The sequence below is a fragment of the Suricata suricatta genome, chromosome 9, assembly GCF_006229205.1.
Source record: "Suricata suricatta isolate VVHF042 chromosome 9, meerkat_22Aug2017_6uvM2_HiC, whole genome shotgun sequence".
Lineage (NCBI taxonomy): Eukaryota > Metazoa > Chordata > Mammalia > Carnivora > Herpestidae > Suricata > Suricata suricatta.
The window spans coordinates 94,372,795-94,396,141 of NC_043708.1; the positions used below are offsets into that span (position 1 = coordinate 94,372,795).

At 34.2% G+C, this 23,347-nt stretch overlaps 1 protein-coding gene across 4 annotated transcripts in view; it reads right to left on the reverse strand.

Moving 5' to 3' along the window:
• Positions 1-23,347, reverse strand: part of RFX7 (regulatory factor X7) — a 134,318-nt gene that overhangs the window by 31,747 nt on the left and 79,224 nt on the right. For all 4 annotated transcript variants that reach the window (XM_029951384.1, XM_029951385.1, XM_029951387.1 and 1 more), the window contains 2 exons: positions 16,538-16,620; positions 14,872-14,994 (listed from right to left, as the gene is read on the reverse strand). In XM_029951384.1, coding sequence (XP_029807244.1) covers positions 14,872-14,994; positions 16,538-16,620 — 206 coding nt within the window. The remainder of the gene's footprint in view (positions 1-14,871; positions 14,995-16,537; positions 16,621-23,347) is intronic.

Consider the following 23,347-nt stretch of genomic DNA (forward strand, 5'->3'; position numbering starts at 1 on the left):
GAAGAGAGTAAAGACTGACTTTTATTTGATGCTATACTTTTAGACTATTTCAATGTGTTGTAATGAACACATATTTGTATATTATATGTAAAAATAATTAATTAATTTGAGTACCTCATAAGGTGTTAATATTTAGAACATAAAAAGAACTCCTACAACTCAAGGACAGTAAAACCAAAAAAACTGGTTAAAAAACTGGGCAAAAGGTCTAAATACACATTTCTCCAAAGATGTATAAATGGCCAATAAGTACAATAATACATACTCAACACCACTAACCAATTAGGAAATACAAATCAAACCAAAATGAGATACTACCTCACACCTATTAAAATGGCCACTATCAAAAGACAGAAAATAACAAGTTGACGAGGACGTGACGATTCTTGTGCACTGCTGGTGAGGATACAGTATGGTACAGCCATTATGAAAAACAGTTTGAAGGTTCCTCAAAAAATTAAAAGCAGAATTACCATATGAACCAGCAATTTCATTTCTGGGCATATCCCCAAAATAATTAAAAGCATACTTGAGGGGCGCCTGGGTGTCTCAGTTGGTTAAGCGTCTGATTTCAACTCAGGGCATGATCTCATGGTTCATGGGTTCGAGCCCCACGTTAGGCTCTGTGCTGACAGCTCAGAGCCTGGAGCCTGCTTCAGAGTCTGTATCTCCCTCTCTCTCTGACCCTTCCCTGCTCACACTGTCTCTATCTCTCAAAAATAAATAGAAAACATAAAAAAATAATAAAAAGCATACTTGAAAACATATTTTACACCCACCTGCACAGCACCCTTATTCACAGTAGCCAAAAAGGAAGCAACGTTAAGTATCCACCAATGAAAGAATAAATAAACAAAATGTGGTATATACAAACAATGGAATATTCTGACACATGCTATAATGGATGAACCTTGAGAACATTATGCTAAGTGAAATAATCTAGCCACAGAAAGAGAAATACTATATGGTTCCACTTATATGAGGTTCCTAAAGTAGTCAAATTCACAAGAGATAAAGGGAAAAGAAAATGTGGGTACAGTTTTAATTTTGAAAGAAGGAAAGAGTTCTGTGGGGATGGGTGGTAGTGTGGTAACAACAATGTTAATGTACTTAATATTACTGAACTACACACTTAAAAATGGTTAAGATGGAAAATTTCATGAATTTTACCACAAATAAAAACAAGAAGTACTGTGATTTTTATTATAAGAAAGGCTTAGGGGTGCCTGAGTAGCTCAGTCATTTAAGTGTCTTACTTCAGCTCAGGTCATGATCTCATGATTTGTGAGTCAAGCCCCATATTGAGCTTTGTGCTGACAGCTCAGAGCCTGGAGCTTGCTTCAGATTCTCTGTCTCCCTCTCTCTCTGCCTCTCCCCAACTCTGTTCTTTCTCTCTCAAAAATAAACAAACATTAAAAACAAAACAAAACAAAAAAAGGCTCAGTGCAAGGTTTAAAAATAGTATCTTGTCTATTTGGGAAGAGGAAATAAACACTGTATTTATATGACAATTTAGAAAAATTGCAGAATATGACAGGATGACTAACTTTAAATAACTAACATATATCAGTGATTTTCAACCTTTTTTCTCCCTTCCTTCCTTAATGCATCTGAATTCTAAGTCACTTACTTCACCTACCTACCACAGTAGCTCATTTTAGATAGCAAGTAAACAAGTAAAACCAGGCTAATTAAACTTACAGGTAGGCGAGTGAGGATTTAGAAGGAGCCTGGATTCCCTGCTATCTCAGAACTGCCAACAGGAAAACTGAATTCTGCCTCCTTGTTGAAAACTACTATTCACTGGATGTTCTGTTATATACAAATGAACTTAATCCTTACCGAATAAGGCTAAAAAAAAAAAACCTGTTCTTACTCCCTGCTCTCCCCCTCAACTTCCAACTACTTTTTCTTTCTCCATCTCTTAAAAAAACCTGTTTTGATGCAAGGTCCTTACTGACCAGCACCTATTTACCTTTCAGGGCATTACAATCAGGCTTCATTCCCCAATACAATATGGAAACTGCTTTGGCAATACATACATCCCAGTGGGCTATTAATGGACTTTTTGGTTGTCTTCCTTTTACTTGAGCTGTCCGAGGCATAGGAGACTGAGTGAACTTCTCAAAATAATCTTTCTCAGATTATATCATGCTTTTTTTTTTTTCTCTTTAAGTTCTTCCTCATTTTTGGAGGGCTTTGTTTTCCGGCCTAATCCCTACAGTTTTCTCCTTATCCTTATCATTTCTCACTTTCTGAGATGTTGTTCTATTGCTTGTTTTCAGTAACTTCTCAAGACTGACACATGGAAAAAAGTCTAATACTCTTGGGCTGGTTTCTGACATCTTCTCTTGAACTCTGATTATAAGCCACCATGAATTTAGTATTGCACCTTCCCCCCAGAATGCACTTCTAAATCCTTAGCCTGCTTGGAAAACTCAGTTTATACGATTTAATACACGTCTCCTCTTCTGTGAAGCTGGCCCTCACACCATCAGGCTGATCTGCAAACTCTGCTCCATTTAGTTACTGATCTATTTGTCATACGTGAGAGTAGGGACTAGGTATACATAGTGCTTGGTAAATTAATGCACTCAAATAAATTTACATTAAAGTAATTTATTTTTATTTGTTGATCGCAACAAAACACTAATTTCTTCCACGATCTCTTTGTCCTTGGGAGTGGAAATGCTGATACCTTCATTGCGTTCATTAAAAAAAAGTACTAAATGCTTACCAACTGCCACATATCATGTTGAGGGCAGATGAAAAAGTTAAGGTAGTAAGAGCAGTGATGAAGTGATAACTGAAAGATTCAAAATATGTCATGGCTGGGCTCATGGGCATCCGATTTATATGGGTGAGGGTATTAAAAAGGACTCTGATTTTATTTACTTATTTATTTATCTATGTATTTATTTTTAAATGTTTATTTATTTTCTCTTGAGGAATAAAGAAAGAAAGTATGCATGTGAGCAGGGGAGGGGCAGAGAAAGAGAGAGACAGGGGATCCAGAGCAGGCTCAGAGCTTTCAGTACAAAACCCACCGTGGGGCTTGATTCCACAAAACATGAGATCATGACCTGTGATGAAATCAAGAGTCTGATGCTTAACCGCCACCCAGGTGCCCCCAAGGACTCTGACTTTAAATTAGAAGACTTGGGTTTGTACTTCCAGTTATGATTATATGTATTTAGTACAGAGAATGTTATTTGAAAAAGTCAGTCAACCCTTTCTACAACTGTGTCATATATGAGAACCAGTTTCTTCTTGATAGAATATCACTACTGTAGCTCGATTCCGCCACTCTTTTACTATTTGTCTATGCTTTTTCTCACTGAAGAGCTGAAAAGTAAAAGAAGACAGTAAATGAGATATCTGTGAAAGTACAATTGGTACAGAAAAGTGAGGTAAAAGAGATGATGTAACTACTCCCTTGAAAGTCAAGTCACAGAAACACAGAAAAGAGAAAACTGGGATAAAAACTTCTATGAAATACCCATAACAAGTTAAGAAATCTAATTGGTAATCAAAAGTCTCTCAAAAACAAGAGTCCAGGACCAGAGGGCTTTCCAGGGGAGTTCTACCGAACACTGAAGGAAGAGTTAACTCCTATCTTGAAGCTGTTCCAAAAACAAAATGGTAGGAAAACTTCCAAATTCTTTTATGAAGCCATTACCTTGATTCTAAAACCAGACAAAGACCCCACTAAAAAGAACTATGGACCAATTTCCCTGATGAACATGGATGCAAAAATCTTCAATAAGAGATTAGCCAAATGAATCCAACAATACATTAAAAATATTATTCCCCACGACCAAGTGGGATTTATACCTGGGATGGAGGGCTGGTTCAATATCCACAAAACAATCAATATGATACATCACATCTATAAAAGAAAGGACAAGAACCACATGATCCTCTCAAAAGATGCAGAGAAAGTATTTGACAAAATATAGCATCCTTTCTTGGTAAAAACCCTCAAAAAAGTAGGGATAGAAGGATCATAACTCAGGATCATAAAAGCCATATATGAAAGGCCCAACACAAATATCATACTCAATGGGGAGAAAAATTGAGAGCTTTCCCCTGAAGATCAGGAACAAGACAGGGATATCCACTCTCACCACTGTTATTCAACATAGTACTGGAAGTCCTAGCCTCAGCAATAAGACAACACAAAGAAATAAAAAGCATCCAAATTGGCCAGAAGGAGGTCAAACTTTCACTTTTTGCAGATGACATGATACTCTATACGGAAAACCCAGAAGATTCCAGCAGAAAACTGCTTGAACTAATCATGAATTTAGCAAAGTTGCAGGATATAAAATCAATGCAAAAAATTGGTTGCATTCCTATACACCAATAATGAAGCATCAGAGAGAAATCAAGGAATCGATCCCATAAACAATTGCACCAAAAACCATAAAATACCTAGGGATAAATCTAACCAAAGAGGTGAAAAATCTATACACTGAAAACTGTAGAAAGCTTATGAAAGAAATTGAGGAAAATACACACAAAAAAGGAAAAATATTCTATGCTCCTATATAGGAAGAACAAATATTGTTAAAATGTCAATACTACCCAAAGTGATCTACATATTCAATGCAATCTCTAGCAAAATAATACCAGCATTCTTCACAGAGCTAGAATAAACAATCCTAAAATTTGTATGGAATCAGAAAAGACCCCAAATAGCCAAAGCAATCTTGAAAAAGAAAACCAAAGCTGGAGGCATCACAATCCTGGACTTCAAGATGTATTACAAGTAAAGAAAGTATGGTACTGGCACAAGAACAGACACTCAGATCAAGGGAATAGAATAGAAAACCCAGAAATGGGCCCACAAATGTATGGCCAATTAATCTTTGACAAAGCAGGAAAGGATATTCAATGAAATACAGTCTTTTTGAGCAAGTGGTGCTTGGAAAACTGGACAGCCATATCCAGAGAAATGACCCTGGACCACTTTCTTAGACCATACACAAAAATAAACTCAAATGGATGAAAGACAGGAAGCCATCAAAATCCCCAAGGAGAAAGCAGGCAAAAACCTCTTTGACCTTGGCTGCAGCAACTTCTTACTCAACATGTTTCCAGAGATGAGGGAAACAAAAGCAAAAATGAACTACTGGGACCTCCTCAAAATAAAAAGGTTCTGCACAGTGAAGGAAACTATCAGGAAAACTAAAAGGCAACCCACCGAGTGGGAGAAGATATTTGCAAACAACATATAACGGGTTGGTATCCAAAAATCTAAAAAGAACTTATCAAACTCAACACCCAAAAAACAAATAATCCAGTGAAGAAACGGGCTAAAAATATGAACAGATACTTCTCCAAAGAAGACATCCAAATGGCAAACAGACACATGAAAATTTGCTCAATATCACTCATCATCAGGGAGATACAATTCAAAACCACAATGAGATACCACCTCACACCTGTCAGAATGGCTAACGTTAACAACTCAGGAAACAACAGATGTTGGTGAGGATGTGGACAAAGAGGATCTCTTTTGCACTGCTGGTGGGAATGCAAACCACTGCAGCCACTCTGGAGAACAACATGGAGGTTCCTCAAAAAATTAAAAATAGAACTACCCTATGACCCAGCAATTGCACTACTAGGTATTTATCCAAGGGATAGAGGTGTGCTGTTTCAAAGGGGCACATGCATCCTAATATTTATAGCAGCACCATCAACAAGAGCCAAATTATGGAAAGAGTCCAAATGTCTACTGATAGATGAATGGATAAAGAAGCGTGTGTCGGCAATCAAAAAGAATAAAATCTTGCCATTTGCAACTCCATGGATGGAACTAGAGGGTATTGTGCTAAGTGAAATTAGCCAGAAAAGACAAATATATGACTTTACTCATATGAGGACTTTAAGATACAAAACAGATGAACATAAGGGAAGGGAAGCAAAAATAATATAAAACCAGGGAGGGGGACAAAAACATAAGAGACTTTTAAATATAGGGAACAAACAGGGTTTATAGGAGGGGTTGTGGAGGTGGGGATGGGCTAAATGGGTAAGGAACATTAAGGACTCTACTCCTGAAATCACTGTTGACTATATGCTAACTATCGTGGATGTAAATTTAAAAAATAAATTAAATAAAAACTAAACAAACAAAAAAACTTCTATGAAATAGACCACACTAAGCAAGTGTGTGTGTGTGGGGGGGAAATCTTACCTAAAAAATAATAACATAAATGCTCAACGATATATTTAGGGGAATAATTCAGACACTATTAGAATAAATTTCAACCATAAAAATCTTAAATTTGTGTCTTAAAACAGTTAATACCCCAATTTATGAACAAGAAGTAACACTGAAACTGATGACTTTTATGCTTTAGTTTACTTTTATGCCTTAGTTTATTTCTGATCAGTTAAGAATATTTAAAATATAATTAAGGCATGGCAAATGCTGTTCTAAAACATTTACTTTTAAAAGAATAGCATTTGGAGTAAGTTTCCAGAGGTACTAGAAATTATTGAAAAAGAGCCCAGCACTGAAATAAAACCTGGGTTCAGATGTGTCTATGCCTAGACATTTATTTCTTTGAGTCACCCTTAAAGGGAGAGATGATATTTGCTTCCACTTACTTTATACAGATGCTATAACATTAAACAATATATAATAAACTTAAGATATTATAAATTATGTACATATGCATAGGCCTAACCTAGATTTTAGACAGGTGTAAAACATTTATATCATTTAACTTATGAAGTGTTCACAGTCTTAATGCTCTTAAAACAAGTGCTTCCAGGATCTATTTCTGACGTTAAAGTTGTCCTAAGAGTTTTATTTACACTGATTAATAGACTAGAAATCATGAACTTGGCTGGTAAGTATCAAAGTATCATACATATTAACAGTATTGTTAACATATTAACAATATATAAACAAATTAATGTTTATATACAAAATACTGTTATATATATTAACAGTATTGTTAACATATTAAAAATATATAAACAAATTAATGTTTATATACAAAATGGTTACATATGAAAACTTAAACAATCATATTCCTTAAAATAGTAGATTTTTTTAAAAAAGGGATTTGGGGGGCGCCTGGGTGACTCAGTTGGTTAAGCGGCTGACTTCAGCTCAGGTCATGATCTCACAGTTCGTGGGTTTGAGCTCTCCGTCAGGCTCTGTGCTGATAGCTCAGAGCCTGAAGCCTGCTTCAGATTCTGTGTCTCCCTATCTCTCTGACCCTCCCCACTCACCCTCTCTCTCTCTCTCTCAAAAATAAATAAATGTTAAAAAAAATTTTTTTTTAAAAAGGGATTTGGACAGAACATTTGTGTACCAGAAAACACTGCAGCCAAAGTTGACAAGTTTACAAACCTGAAAGTTTGTTATTCCCAGAATGAAAGCAGATTTTCAGGTCTGATAACAGAGGCCATATGTTATTTAGTAAGAAACCCATTAAGACTAATGCTTGAGTTTCTCCATCAGGTGGCAGGAAGAAGCAGTGGTAACTGCAGCTGCTGCCAGCCCCGTTGTTAAGTATTGCACACATCAGACTTTATCTAGATGGGTTCACTCCCTCAGCTTCATCTACTGGCCAGTTTTTAAGTCCAAGAACAATTTTTGATTACAAAATTTAGAAACATTATTATATAAACAGCTTAAACAAAATGACATAAATGGTTTAAAAAAAGGCAGGCAAATATATATAGATGAAAGCCAAAATGGGTCAAAATATTCATATCAAAGGAGAATATGACAAAATACATTCAATATGACACAGAACCATTTTTTGTTGACAAAAAGCAAAAACTATAATAAAGATATAAATCATGGACTTTTCTTATGTCACAGAACCCAGAGATCTATAAAAAAATGATTAAACATACTATGAGGAATGATCTAACTTTTATAAGAGATTAATACACTACTCATTTTCAACTGATTAAACAGAACCAAAAGAAAAAGGTTTTGCAGAATTTGAAGAACATAGGAATGTGGATTTAGTACATATCATTATACAGTGAATAAAGAGAATGTCCAGAAATATTTATAAAAACTGGTAATTTGTTAGACTAAAAATAGACCTCAACACATTTAAAAATTCAGAAATTGAATGTGGTCATTCTCTGACCACAATATAATAAAACTACAAATTAATAAAGTGCAAAATAAAACAAAACAAAAGAACTCCATCAAGCACATGAAAAGTTAAAAAAAACTTCTACGTTGGGTCAAAGAAGAAATCAGAGCTATAATTTCACATTATTGGAAATAAAAATTTTAACAAATCATATCCACACTAAGGGATACAGCCAAAGCTATAATTAGAGGCAAACTCTTAGACATAAATGTTCCTATCTTTTTTAAAAATTTGTATTTACTTTTGAGAGAGAGAGAGACTGACAGAGGTGAGCAGGAGAGGGGCAGAGAGGGAAGGAGACACAGAATCTGAAGCAGGCTCCGTGTTCTAAGCTGTCAGCACAGAACCCAATGCGGGGCTCGAATTCACAAACCATGAGGTCATGACCTGAGCTGAAGTTGGACACTTTATTGACTAAGCCACCCAGGTGCCCCTAAATGTTCATATCTTAAATATGTAAAGAATGAAAACAAAGAATTCCATTTAAAGAGTAAGAAAAAAAATCTCAAGAAAATCAGAAGAAAAAGAAAGGCACCTAATAATAAGAAAACAGACAAAATAAAAACAAAAACAAACCCCCAATATCAAGCTTAGCTTCATTTTTTCCTGGAAGAAAACCAATAAAAATAAACTACAGCTAAGTATAAATTGAAAAAAAGGAAAATTCAAATGCATAAAACTAGAAATAAGACAATAGATATGACGTATATAAGATACTTGGTTTAAGAGAGAATAATATATGTAATGCTAATGAACATTTAAAAATCTGAATGAATTCCAGGAAAAACAAATTACCAAATTTGACTAATGAAGTAAAAACCTAACCAGAAAAAAAAACCACAGAAAACTGTCAAAGAATTACCTCGAACAAAGGCTCCAGGCCTAGATGGTTTTATAGTTGAGTTCTTTAAAACTTTCAAGAACAAATAAGTCTCTCATGCCATATAAACTGTTCCAGAGCACAGAAATTTAGGGAAAGAGTTCCAATTCATTTACGAAGCTGGCCTAACCCTGATACCAAAACCTGACAAAGATAGCACAAAAAAAGAAAATTACACTCATAAATATAGATGCAAAGATCTTTAATAATACACTTGAAAACAGAAATCAACAGTAAGTAGACTGCAAGATCACACATCTTGTTATGAAAAGAACATTAAGTCTAGAACTAAAGGAAGGGTTTATATTATGTAAAACCTTTATAGAGTGCATCAATAGGTCAAAAGAAAAAAGCACTATGTTCATGATAATCTCAATAAATGCCCAAAAAGCATTTGATAAATTTCAATATCCACTTCTCATTAAGTAACAAATAAAGTCTTGATCAACTATACCTGATATATCCTTAACATCAAAGAACTGTAAGAAGAAACAATGCCTATCATTATTATTATTTAAAATCAGAAAGAAAATCTATTAAATGTAATAAAAAGGAGGAAGATAAAATAAATTCTACTCAAGAGTCAAAAGTGAAAAACTGAAAAATTAGAATTAAATGAAGTTCAGTAAATATAAAATCTACAACATAAACATAACAAAAGTCTATAGATAGCCTATATATCTAAGAAATCAACAGTAAAGCAAGAGAAAATATACTTTTAATATATATAACACAATAAAAATTATGAAGGAAAAAACTTAATAAGAAAAATAAGTGGACTTAATTGAAGGGAAAACACTGAAACTTCACTGAAGGGCATGAGAAAGATGTAAGTTAAGAAATATACTTCTGGCTCTGAAGTTAATTTTTCTAATACAAAATTTAACATTTAATGAATATTAAAAACATTTTTTTAAATGTTTTTATTTTTATTTTTGAGAGACAGAGAGAGACAGCGTGAGCAGGGGAGGATCAGAGAGAGAGGGAGACACAGAATCTGAAGCAGGCTCCAGGCTCTGAGCTACCTGTCAGCACAGAGCCCACGAACTGTGAGATCATGATCTGAGCTGAAGCCGGATGCTTGATCAACTGAGCCACCCATGTGCCCCATTTAATGCATTTTGAATCAACATTCCTTTGAGGTTTCCTTTTTTAAAGTAAGAAAAATGATTCTAAACTTCATATGAAAAATATTAATTGGTCTGAAAATAAAACAAAGGGAAATTTTTAAAATGAGAGATAGTAAGGAGCCTGGTCCTGCCAGTTTCTTAAATAGTTAATGGTTAAAATATTAAAAATGGTATGGGACTAGAATAAGAACAGAAAATATAAAGGAAGAAAACTGAGTCCAGAGGGCTTTAGTAAGATAAACAAACCCCTGTAAGTTATATTACAGATTACTGTGATAAGAAAAATTATTTAATAAATGAAGCAGGAATAATTAAACATTTAGAAAAAAAAATTAAAACCAGTGCTTTATCTAATGACATTTACCAAAATAAATATCAGATGGACTAAAGGAAAAGTGAAATAAGAAATATCCTTTAAAAAGTCTAGGAAAAATATATGGCATTCGGCTGCTAGTACCATGAGGAAGTTCTTTCTAAGCATAAGAACAATGCTACAAACTATAAGGTAAGTAGCTAGATTGGGCTACTTATTAAAAAATGAACTAAAATTAAATAATTAACAGCAATCTTGAAAAGATATTTACATTTTAATAGTAAATATCCTTACTATATAAAGGTTCATAACTAATTCTGATAATCTACACTAAATTATATTATCAAGAATGTTCACTGCAGTGTTATTTGTCAGTTTTCCTTTCAGGAACTGTGTAAACAGTGGGGTCAAGTTGGTTAAACAATAACAAGAACATATACACAAAAAGAATATGTTAGAAAAAAAAGGAAATAAACCAAGGAGATTATTTTTATGTAGTGAGGTTTACCGGTACTAGATTATTTTTTTAGCATATATTTATAACTATTTTCCAAGACTGTAATGATAACTATAAATTATTTTTGTAATTCAAAAATAATATAATAAAAACAAACACATTAATGATGATTTTCATAAACATGAGATTATAAGAATTCAAAAGCTTCACAAAATAGAAAAGTTTACCATCATTTGCAAATTAAACTGTCTTTGCATGCTGAAAGCCCCTTAAAGCTTTCTGGTTCTATTAGTTTCTTAATGTAGCATGAAGATACAGTTAAAAGAATTCATTCAATGCTGTCTTAGATTTTATTTTCATTTTTTCTCAAAGGGATTTTGATTTTAATGACTATTAAAGGGATTAATTTCATAAAAATTATATCTGAACACCACTGCAATGAATTCTACATCTGCCAGGGTCTATATGCAAAGGAATAGCTTAAAATAAAAGTATATTTCATACTCATAATACTTTTTCAGTGAATATATAAAATAGAATCAATTTAAGTCTGGTCATTCTATGTTATGTTTTTATGTAGGAAACCTCATTAAGGTACTCCAAATAGAAGATGACTAGTCTAAAAACCCATTAGGAAACGACAACATTTCTCTCAAAGTCTTTACTGAGATGAGTATTTCTCTTCTGTGATTTAAAACTCTTATACTTAAAAAAAATGTAGGGGGCGCCAGGGTGGCTCAGTTGGTTAAGCATCCGACTTCGGCTCAGGTCATGATCTAGCAGGTTCGTGAGTTCGAGGCCCGTGTCAGACTCTGTGCTGACAGCCCAGAGCCAGAGCCTGCATCCGATTCTGTGTCTCCCTCTCTCTCTGCCCCTCCCCTGCTCACATTCGGTCTCTGTCTCTCCAAAATGAATAAACATTAAAAGAAAAAAAATTTTTTTTAAATCACACTTTTAAAAAAATGTAGTTATGCTACATTTTGCTTTCTTTAGTAACTTGCTCTTTCCTAATACTTTGATATACTTCTTGCCTGTCTGTAGTCCTACATTATTCATCTCCCTCAAGTTACTTAAACCCATATGGCAACTTATGCTTTTAGGTAAATGCACAATCAAATGAGAAAATTTGGAGCTCCCACATTCTGCAATACCCTGGACACAGAAACATACTTTTATACATACTTCTTAGCCCATATTGTGCTAATACATGTTATTGCATTATCTGTACGCATCTGTAATAACTCATATTTTGAGCAGCTTATTTATTCACACTCAGAAGTCCTAGCCAACTTTATTTCTAACTACTTGACCAACCTTCTGTACCCACACTGTATGATATCACTCAAATTTAACAAGTTTGCCTTTTCACCCATTATGAAACACTCATGGAATCGGGAGTTCTAGGAATATATAGGCTCCTAACCAGTTTTGTGACACTGAAAGAGTCACCTAACTTCTCTGGGTTTCAGTGCTTTCATCTATACAATGAGGACAGGACTGTACTAAAACACTTAATCAAGTCTTTTATTACACTGATATTTCATTATCAATGTTAGGGAGCAGAGTCTATTCTAATCGCTCTTAATATTAAATTAGTGTCTACCCTGTGGAAATACTGTGGGGAATACAACAGTAAATAAAATATACTCTTAGCAAAATGTTTTTTGAACTAAAATACTCAGACATAGGTATAGTACTGTATACCAGAGAGAGGCATATTCATTAGCACAATTCTTACACATTCCATGAACAGAACTGATATTTTTTTTGTCATGTTATTATAAAAAATCTCCCTTACCTCTACTTCCTTTTTCAACTCTCTAAGTACCTTCCTTTATCTTTGCTGCTACCTATTGTAACTGCAAATGAATTGCTCAAAATTGAAGCTCACACTGCTCCCGCAAAATGATGGAATGTTTTATTTCTATTTTTGTTTAGGCAAAACCTGTGACTTTTTTTTTTAATTTTTTTTAATGTTTCATTTATTTTTAATACAGAGAGAGACAGAGCATGAGATGGGGAGGGGCAGAGAGAGAAGGAGACACAGAACCAGAAGCAGGCTCCAGGCTCTGAGCTAGCTGTCAGCACAGAGCCTGACGCGGGGCTCGAACCCACGAACGTGAGATCTGACCTGAGCCGAAGTCGGAGGCTTAACCGACTGAGCCACCCAGGCACCCCTGTGACTTTTTTTTAACCTGTAACTTTTCATAATGAAAAGAATTATGAAGGTTTGAGGGAACCTCAGAAAATGATTTAATATAAAAATATAGAATATATAACTGTTCTTTGCCAAAGGCAGGAAACCATTAGGAACATAAGAAATACTTAATGGACCAGAGTCACACTTCCACAAAGATAGGGTGCTGTCTCTAATGATGGTGGAAAGGGTTATACAATGGAAAGATGGTATTTCAAAAAATATATGAACATCTCAAGTTCTCTTAATAATTCATTATGAAAATGCCATACATTAATTTGTTCAATTTGCCTTTTGGGAAACTAGGAAGACATCTATGGGTAACTAGTCCCTCAACAATTCCTACTTCAGACAACTTCTAGAATGTTAGAGCTCTAGGAGACCTCATACTCCTTCAATTGCCTCATTTTATATATAACACATCTGACAAAAAGAGTGGTGAAAACACCTGTCCAGGTCACAAATTTAATGACAGAAACTATTCTGTTAATCCTCAGTCCAGAATTTCTTCAACATATCACCTTTTAATGAGTTAATATTTGCTTCTTGGAAGTTTTATAGGATTATCTCTGTTTTAACTTGGATTTAGTGAAAAATTAATACTTATTATAAATACATACATAATTCTCACCAGTGGAAGAAGCTGTATCTTTCTCATTATATCCTCAGAACTTAATACAGGCCCTAGTATATAGCAGGTAATCGACAGGTTGTTATAAATTACGAGAACGAACTTTATATTTGGGTCACATGTACTCTTGGCTTTTCTTAAAGAGAAAAAAATCTAAGGCTCTCCAGTTTAACTTTGTTCTCTTGATCATTTCAGACATTTTTCTCTAGGCTTTCTCTGGGTCCATTATGTTCCTTAAGGTGAAGGAATCAGAATTTTGAATGAAGATAGAAGTTTCCTTTCTAGAAAGTGTAATAAGTGTGGTAGTGTAGTCACCTTTGCATTATTTTACACTGGTTAACAACAGCATGTATTTGACACTTTTCTGTCAAATTGTACAACAAATGAATGGTTGGTGGTTTGACATTTAAATACCTACAAAATGTTGGTTTTATTCTGCCAGAATAAATTCCATCTTCCATATCAATTATAAAAAATATTAAACAAACTAGACTTAGAACTATTAGTTTTTTTTAACCAGAAAGGCCCTTTAGTCTATCCTTTTATTTTCTGTATTTAAATAAGTTATCTGTACAATCAACATTATTTGAGCATCTAATATGTACAAACCACTGAACTCCCTCTCATTCATGAATAAGTAATTCACAATATTCCAGAAACTTACTTTTTTTTTGGTTGGTACAGAGACACATTAAGAAAGTTTTGGACATATGAAAAAGGACCTTACAAAGTCTAAATAAAAAGCATGTTTTAATTTGCCCTTATATATTGACTTATTTATTGACTTCCACTGTCCTTCTAGCCCTAGACAGAACCTTCCTGTCATCCTTAAGAACGCTATAGGAACCGTTTTATTCAGCAATCTTTTACCATTATCTTGCTGCCCTCCAACATCCCTATCAACCAGAAGAACTCCAGAGAAATCCTTTTACTCAATAATCTTGTCCTTTATGATATATGCTACCAGAGAAGCTTAGAGATGGGAAGAAACTCAGAAATCCCTAAGTTAAATTCTCATATACCAGAGTGATATTCACCATTGATAAAACAAATCACTGTAGCTAAGTATAGTGCTTAAGCTCTAACACAAAAGCATGCCTAATGTATGCACACAATACTTACTTGTACTCATCATAGACTTCCTGTTTGGGCAATGAAGTCTCAGGATGTTCTTCTAGGGTATTCCGAATCCAGGAAAAGGCGTGCATTTGCTGTGCCCGACTAGATGACACGGCATTCTGATCACTAATCGTAAGACAAAGACATGTTTTAACCGAACCAGACAGCAATTCATTGATAATTTTTGAGCCAGCCTATAAGTTCCACTAAAGAACTGCATGTAAATACACTACAAACGACCAAACCAAACTCAGGCCATATAGTAGATGCCCAGTTATCTATAAACAAATTGTTCACCTGTGGTTCTGAGCCATTTTGTACAGTAGTGACTAACTGCAGTTATTGCCTGTTCCATTCCTCCCCATAGTCTCTAGACGGGCACAGGGGATGGAGCACTGACAACATAAGGTACATGTTTTGGTGAAAATTACTTCAAAGTGGATTATTTGCTCACTTACTTGACTGTTCATTTGTGTAACTTACCAAATCATCAAACTTTTAAAATAAGTTATGGAAACAATTATTTTTTATTTGCTTGGCATTTTCAAGTACCTATTCTGAAATCTTATTAAGCACTTTATACTCCAGAATATAATTTACACCAGAAGGATCCTGAGAGGACAAGTCCCTCCCTAGAGTCCTTCGTGTAACCAGCTCCCTTCCAGCTAGTACTTCCATTAAACATCCTCAGCTTTTACCACATGTTAACATCATTTATAAACTAAGTCCATAAAATGGACACCAAGATAGCATGAGGGAAGTTCCTCTATTGATTCTGACATTCATCCCAGCTACCTATAATAATTATTTAATTCCAAAGGAGATACTAAACAAGTTTCTGGGGGAAAAAAAACGATTAAAATGGTTATAAAATTTGGTTTAAGGGAGAAGAGGTAAAAGCAACAGAATTTTCATGCCATTTCTTTTTATATACAATTTTAAAGTAATAGAATTTTAAGTATAACTTACATGAATGAAATGCACTTTGAGAAATACTTAAAAGGGTGAAGAAACTTAAGACTAAACTGCATGAACCAACAACTTCTCTATTTTCTGGATGAAACTATTAATTTTTTTTTTTTTTACATAGGCTTAACATGGGGCTTGAAATCATGGCCCTGAGATCAAGACCTAAGCTGAGATCAAGAGTCAGATGCTTAATGACTGAGCCACCCAGGTGCCCCTATTAAATATTTTTTTAATGAAAATATCCCCAAACACACTTAAAGTAGCTTATGCTTAAAATAAATTCATATTCTATATATGTAATTTCACTTTTTCTTCTTACATATTGTGATCTGTTTACCTGGCAGTAACTAAAAAACACTCCTGCAACTTCACTGTTGATAATATTTATCAATTTATTTTGTGCTTTTCTGTCCAATTTTCACAATCCCTCACACAATATATTGATTTGCTTAAAAACACATAACCCAAATTGTATTTCATAGCATTTACCCAGGTACACAAATCAATCAGAAAAAACTAGAGGTAAACACTTACCCAAATATGATCAAAGACTAAAAAAAAGATGTACTATTTTGCCATTCTGTTTCCTGATGATTTTAGGAACAGCATACAACAATAACAACCACAACACACACTCCCCCCACAGATCTTAGGAATGTCCTACAAACACTGTAATTTAAGGCAAAAACAAGAGATCTACCTTTTCTCTCCATTGCTGAGACCAGAAGGCAGCTGAAGGTAGAGGTAGAGTTTCTCTAGGTCTGTAAAATTCTCAACTTCTTTCTGGTTACAAAAGATTAAAAAGAAATATTATTTTAAAAACACTTGTTTATGCCTCAACAAAACTTACTAATACCTGTGTACTGCTGTAGGAATGTAAACTGTAATAGCCATTGTGGAAAACAATATGGATGTTTCTCAAAAAATTAAAAGTAGAAATATCATATGATCTAGTAAGTAATTCCACTACTGCGTATTTACCCAAAGAAAATGAAACCATAAATTCAAAAGGATATATGCATTCCTATGGTTATTGCAGCATTATTTATAATAGTCAAGATACAGAATATTACTCAGCTATAAGAAAGAATGAGATCTTGCCATTTGTGACAACATGGATGGAACTAGAAGGTATTAAGCTAAGTGAAATAAATCCATGAAAGATAAATACCACGTGATTTCACTCATATGTGAAATCTAAAAAATAAAACAAAAAATGAGCAGAAACAGACCCATAAATACAGAGAACAAACTGGTGACTGTTAGAAGGGAGAAGCTGGGGTGAAGGGACTGGAAGTACCAGCTTCCAGTTACGGAATTAATTAAGTCATAGAGATGAAAAGCACAGCATAGGGAATACAGTCAATGGCATTATAATAGTATTGTATGGTGATAGATAGTAGCTACACTTGTGAGCACAGTGTAACCTACAGACCTATCAAATCACTATGTTGTACACCTGAAACTAATGCAACATTGTGAGTCAACTATACTTCAATAAAAAAAAAATAATTAAAAAATATTGACCATCTAAATTTAAACCAGATGGATGAATCACTTGCCAAAGGAAAAATTTAGGCTTTTTTCTTATCAGTAAAATAATACAGAAGTTGTTTGATAAATATATCACACATAAAATGTTACTAGGAGAAAATGGTAATTTCCTATTAATTCTTATATTCTAGGTATAAATAAAATCAATGTTTAGACAAAATAGTACTACTATGGGAAAAGTACTAGACTAGAAGTCAAAAGAATATTCATGAGTTAGTCTTAACCTAACCATGTAATTGGCTATGAAGCTTCAGTGCTCCGGCAAGTTTTCCTTACAACTGTAAAACAGATGAGGTGACTTCTATGACCCTTTTCTAATTCTCAAAAACCTGCAACAGGTGACTGATGATACTACTCTTGTACAGGGGCAGAAGTGAAGTCTAAAAATACTGAAGTACTACCGACAAACCTTTCCACACAGTGCAGATGTAATTACTCACAGAGCTGCAACAGTGGCTGCTACGCGGAGACAGCTATTCTGCAACTACATCATGTTGTCTCCAAACCTACCCTTTAAAATAATTTCTGCTATACAGAGGACTGTAGAACTTTCTTTCCCAGTTCAGTTTGCCACAAAGTAGCTTTAAAAGTGCCACAAATTCTGTTACCAAAAAATATAGTGAAATTTTGGTAGCTTAACAGAAGTCAGCTGCAGTTGAAAATGTGGACAAATTGGCATTCCTGGTAATAGAATTTATTCTTACACAATAAAGCACAGCTTAAAATGCAGACCCAATTTTTAAAAAAAGTTTAAAATGATGTAACAGCCTATTCTTACTCTTATCAGAATTTATCTATAAAATAGTTTAATCTTAGAATCCATCCACAAAATCTATGCATTTTTCATTCTACTGTTTATGGGTTTTTTTCCCAATTAGCTCTCCCTCTAATACCTAATAGATTTACCAGCAATAACATGTATAATTCTCCTCTCAAAAAAGGAAAAACCAAAACACAAATAGACATTTCCTGTCCAACTGTTACTTAACACCTTTTCCCCAGATTCCCAGTGTTCGTTCCTTGTCATGCACTTCACTTTAATCTTTTATTTAGTCCTCTAAGTCTTTCCCCAATATTCTCCCAAGTCTCTTTATTTCCCCTGTCACTACATTAGTCTAGGTCTTTAGTTGTCTATCTTTTAACAATAAAGGAAGATTCACTTACTCACTTATTTATATGTCAATTTTATTTTCTGCCATGTTTCAAAAATGATTTACATTAAGTACAAACATATAATGAAAAATACAAAGATTAGAAATACACATATAAACAACGCAACAGTCCTTTATCCTTAAGGAACTTAAAAGATTCGCAATTACTAAAAAGTACAACACTATGGGTGGCATGGTGGTTCACGCGGTTGAGCATCTGACTCTCGATTTAGGCTCAGGTCATGATCTCCTGGTTAGGGAGTTTGAGCCCTGCATCAGGCTTTGCACTGACAGCATGGAGCCTGTTTGGGATTCTCTCTTTTCCTCTATCTCTGCTTCTCCTCCGCTCATGCACACAATCTCTCTCTCTCAAAATAAATAAACTAAAAAATAGTTCCTAAAATACTTTGTTGAATATTACTAATACCACTTACTTAATCTCAAAATAGGTTATGTTATCAAAAAACCTCATTATGGGCAAAATCTGAGAAAATGTAGTACAAATTATCATTTTTGGATAAAGAAAATGCAGTATATGTGTGTGTCTAAGACAGAATACTATTCCACCATAAAAAATAATGAAATCTTGCCATAAATTTATGACAACATGAATGGACCTTGATTATACTAAGTGAAATAGATCAGACAGAAAAAGGTATGTAACATATGATGTCATTTATATCTGAAATCTAAACAATAAGCAAACAAAAACAAAACATAACAAAAACCCAAGCTCACTGATAAAGAGGTAGATTGGTAATAGCCTGAGACAGGGGGTAGGGCATGGGCAAAGTGGGTGAAGGGCGTCAAAAGGAACAAATTCCAAGTTATAAAATGAGTAAGTCATAGAAATGCAATGTGCAGTATGGTGACAAAAACTAATACTAATGTATTACAAGGTTGTTTGGCTGACTCAGTCAGTAGAGCGTGAGACTCCTGATATCGGGGTTGTGAGTTGAGACCCACATTAAGTGTAGAGATTACTTATAAATAAAAACTTTAAAAAATACTACTGTAGCACATATTTAAATGTAGCTAAGTGAGTGGATCTGGAAAAGTTCTTACCAGAAAAAAATTTTTTGTAACTATGTATGGCGATAAATGTCAAATGGACTTACTGTGTGATAACTGGGCTTCCTTATTTGCAATATATACAAATGATGACTTATTATATTGTACACCTGAATCTAATCTGGTATCACATTAAGTATAGTCAACTAAAAAAAAAGGAAAAAGTATCCTTTTTGATGACAAAGAATAGAAAACTTCATAGAGTTTGAGAAACCTTGGATTCTATAATTTACAAATTTAACATATACTACAGAGAAAAAGAGAAGAAATTTCAGAATAGAAGAGAAATTCCAGAAAGAATTCAGAAGATAATTCAAATTAGGAGAAAGTGCCAAAGAAGTTGATTTAAAGAGGGAAGTCAGAAAAATATTTTTGAAAAAAGACCAAACTCACTGTCCTATTATTATTATTTTTTTTTGCCTTTAAAACAATGAAAACTTAACTACTAATTCCTATTTCATCTGTTATGTGGGACTCAACACATAGAAAAAAGAATCTGGAGAGTTTACTAAAACTGGTATCAAAATCCAAGCAAATGGGAACAAATGAACAAATGACTTAAGTGTGTAGTGATGGCATTCTAGTCCAGCAAGGCTGAGTTACGAGAATTTTTGGCTTCAGATATAATGTGTCATTTAAAGATAATCACTGGCTTCCAAAACAATGACCAGTGGTGTAGAAGACTTAACCTTGCTTGATAATCAAGGCAAAAATATCATGTTGCAAATATGTTAAACATCAGATTATTTGATATGCTTTGAAAAGATTTAAATGTCAAGAAAAATGTTTTCTGTCCCATGTTGAGATTCGTTGGTTGTCAAAAGTATGTTTGTCAGGATTTATGAAATGAAGGACAAAGTTGCTCCATTTTTAGAGCATTAGAAAGAAGATCAACTGCCGAAACCTTTAAAAATTGTAAGTTTTAAATTTAGCCTGAAAAAGAATGAAGTACTGATACATGCTGCAACATTGATGAACCTTGAACACATTATGCTAAGTGAAAGAAGCCAGACACAAAAGGCCATGTATGATTCTATCTCTATGAAATATCTAGAATAGGCAATTCCACAGAGAAAGAGTAGTAGCAACCAGGGACTGGGAGAGGGAAGTATGAGAGCTGATTGCCTCATGGGCTTCCTTTTGGGGTCATGAAAATGTTTTGGAATTAGATAGATGGGGTGGTTATGCAATATTGTGAATATACTAAGTAAGTATCACAGGGGCACCTGGTTGGCTCAGCTGATTAAACGTCCGATTCTTGGTTTTGGCTCAGGTCATGATCTCATGGTTCATGGTTCAAGCCTCGTGTCAAACTCCACGCTGATAACACAGAGCTTACTTGGGATCCTCCCTCTCCATCTCTCTCTGCTCCTCTCGTGCATGCACGAGCACTTTCTCTCCTCTCTCAAAGTTAAAAATTAAGTCAGTATCACTAAACGTAAATTTTTTGTTCTGTGTATTTTAGAGCAATACAAAAATTACAATTTTCAAGAGCCTGACATATTTGGCAGTTATATCTGAAAACTTGACCTGAAACTTCAAATAACAAACATAAATCAATTCATTAGGCTTTAAAGTCTTCATTTTCTTGAGTTGAAGAAGTTAAGTTCTCAAAGCAAAGATACTGAAAATGATTTCAAGTTTAGAGGGAAACTCAAATATTATCTAGTCAGCTGAATGAACTAAGGTGATAATTTCCTACCATAATGATTGGAAGCTTCTTCTGAAAGCTTATGAGGACCTCTCTCATACTTTTAAGACATACAAAAGGAAATCTTTGAACTAAAGTATGATTTAGATGACAAAAACCTTCCAGGAAGCCACTTTAAACTTAATTTTGCATATGACCTAGTTAGTGGTCTGATCTTTCACATCCTGAACAGAAAAGCCTGTAGCAAACAATCAGATTCAGCATTCAGTTTGATATCATGTGATGGGGGGGAGGGGGAAGGAGAAGGTGTAATGTAAGATACACAAAATCAAGTTACTTTTGGAGGTTCAAGGTGGAGTTTGGTATTCAAGTCCTACCATTCAATCCCCTTCCCTCCTGAAGCTTTGGCTGACAAAGAATATTCATTCACACCAAGAACCAGCAGCATCAAGCTAGCTTTCTAATTCCTTCTATGAGGTGCAAGTAAAGTAGTAAAGAGAACATGGGGCAAAGACAGTGCTCATCAAACATTCCATTTGCTCACCTACACTTCTCATCTTCCTTTGCAGCTATGAACTTAGCACAAATGAAATATTCATATCTCAGCTGACATCATTAAGAATCAGTGTATCAACTCCATTCTTATCCTCCTTTTGTGCACCTTAGAAGCCATGTACTTACTTCACTGGTGAAGCTATAACATGCCAGTGTCTTGATGTGGGTTCCCAAGGGACTACATGGGGCAAGGGCCTCCAACGATTTGTGGTATACATATAATGTGAATTAAATTTCTGCAGTTATGCCACTGGTCTTTCAGGCTTACTTTGTTATGGCAGCACAGACTAACTCATCTTGAGTTAGACTTTTCCCTCTAGCACTTTTGAAAAAAGTGAAGATCCCTTTTCTATATGTAGATAAAAATGTGAGGAAGGGGAAAGGATTCCTTTCTATAATCACAAAATCTTTTATTCAATAATTTTTAGAACAGTATTTAATTTATTGTGAAATTCCAAATTAAATTAACTATAAACATAAGATATTTATATTTAACAAAATGGGATATAAGCAAAAAAAAAAGTTGAGAAGCACCACTTTAGAAGATACAGCCTTCATGCTCTCTTCCACTTAAGCTTTATTTATAAACAAACAAAAAACTAATTAAAAATTCAACTCTAATAATTTTGGACACACGATCCTGTGATATATGCCTCTTTGTCCCTCTACTTTGGACCACAGCAATTATTCAAGTATACCCAATTAGTTTGCATTTACTATTTTTTTGCATTTACTACTCAAAAAATGATTTTCAGTGTCTAGTTACACCTTCCCCCTCAACTAGATTGAAGATTCTGGTTTGACCAAAGTCAATCACCTTTTGAAGCAGAATCCTGATAATAAGACAGAGCCAGATGGGAATCTTCCTAATACTTTAATATCCCATTTAATGTTTTTAATTATAAAATTAAGAAGTATTTCAAACAAAGTACAGAAAGTAGGTACACATACATCACTAGCCATACTTAAAAGATGCTAACATTTGGACACATTTGCTCCAAAATTCTTTGACTTTTAAACAGATTATACAACAGCTGCAGGGATAAAAAAAACAAACAAACAAACAAACCCAAAACCAATGTATTCATTTCTTTACTCATAGACAGTTATCATAAACTTTCACTATTTCAAACAGCGCTACAATAAAAATCCTTGATTTGTGACTGCTGTATCTTTAAGAGCTTTTTCTATGGTACATACTTAAAAGTAGAAACACTTGGCTATAGAGCATATCTTCAACTTTACTGGGCATTTCCAAATTGTTCCCCCAACACTGTTGTGACAATTTATATTTTCAACAGCAAAGCTACAGTTTTTCTACATCCCTGTTAAAACTTAAGATTTAAATGTTAGCTACTCTTATGGGTATGAAAAAGTAGTTCACTGTCATACATTTTCTGACTGAAGGTGAGACTGAGGATCTTTTCATAATTATTCTTTTCATTAATTATCATTCGAGTTTACTCTAAAACAATGGCTATTAAATTTTAGCATGCATCAGAACTGGAGAGCCTGTTAAAGACTGCAC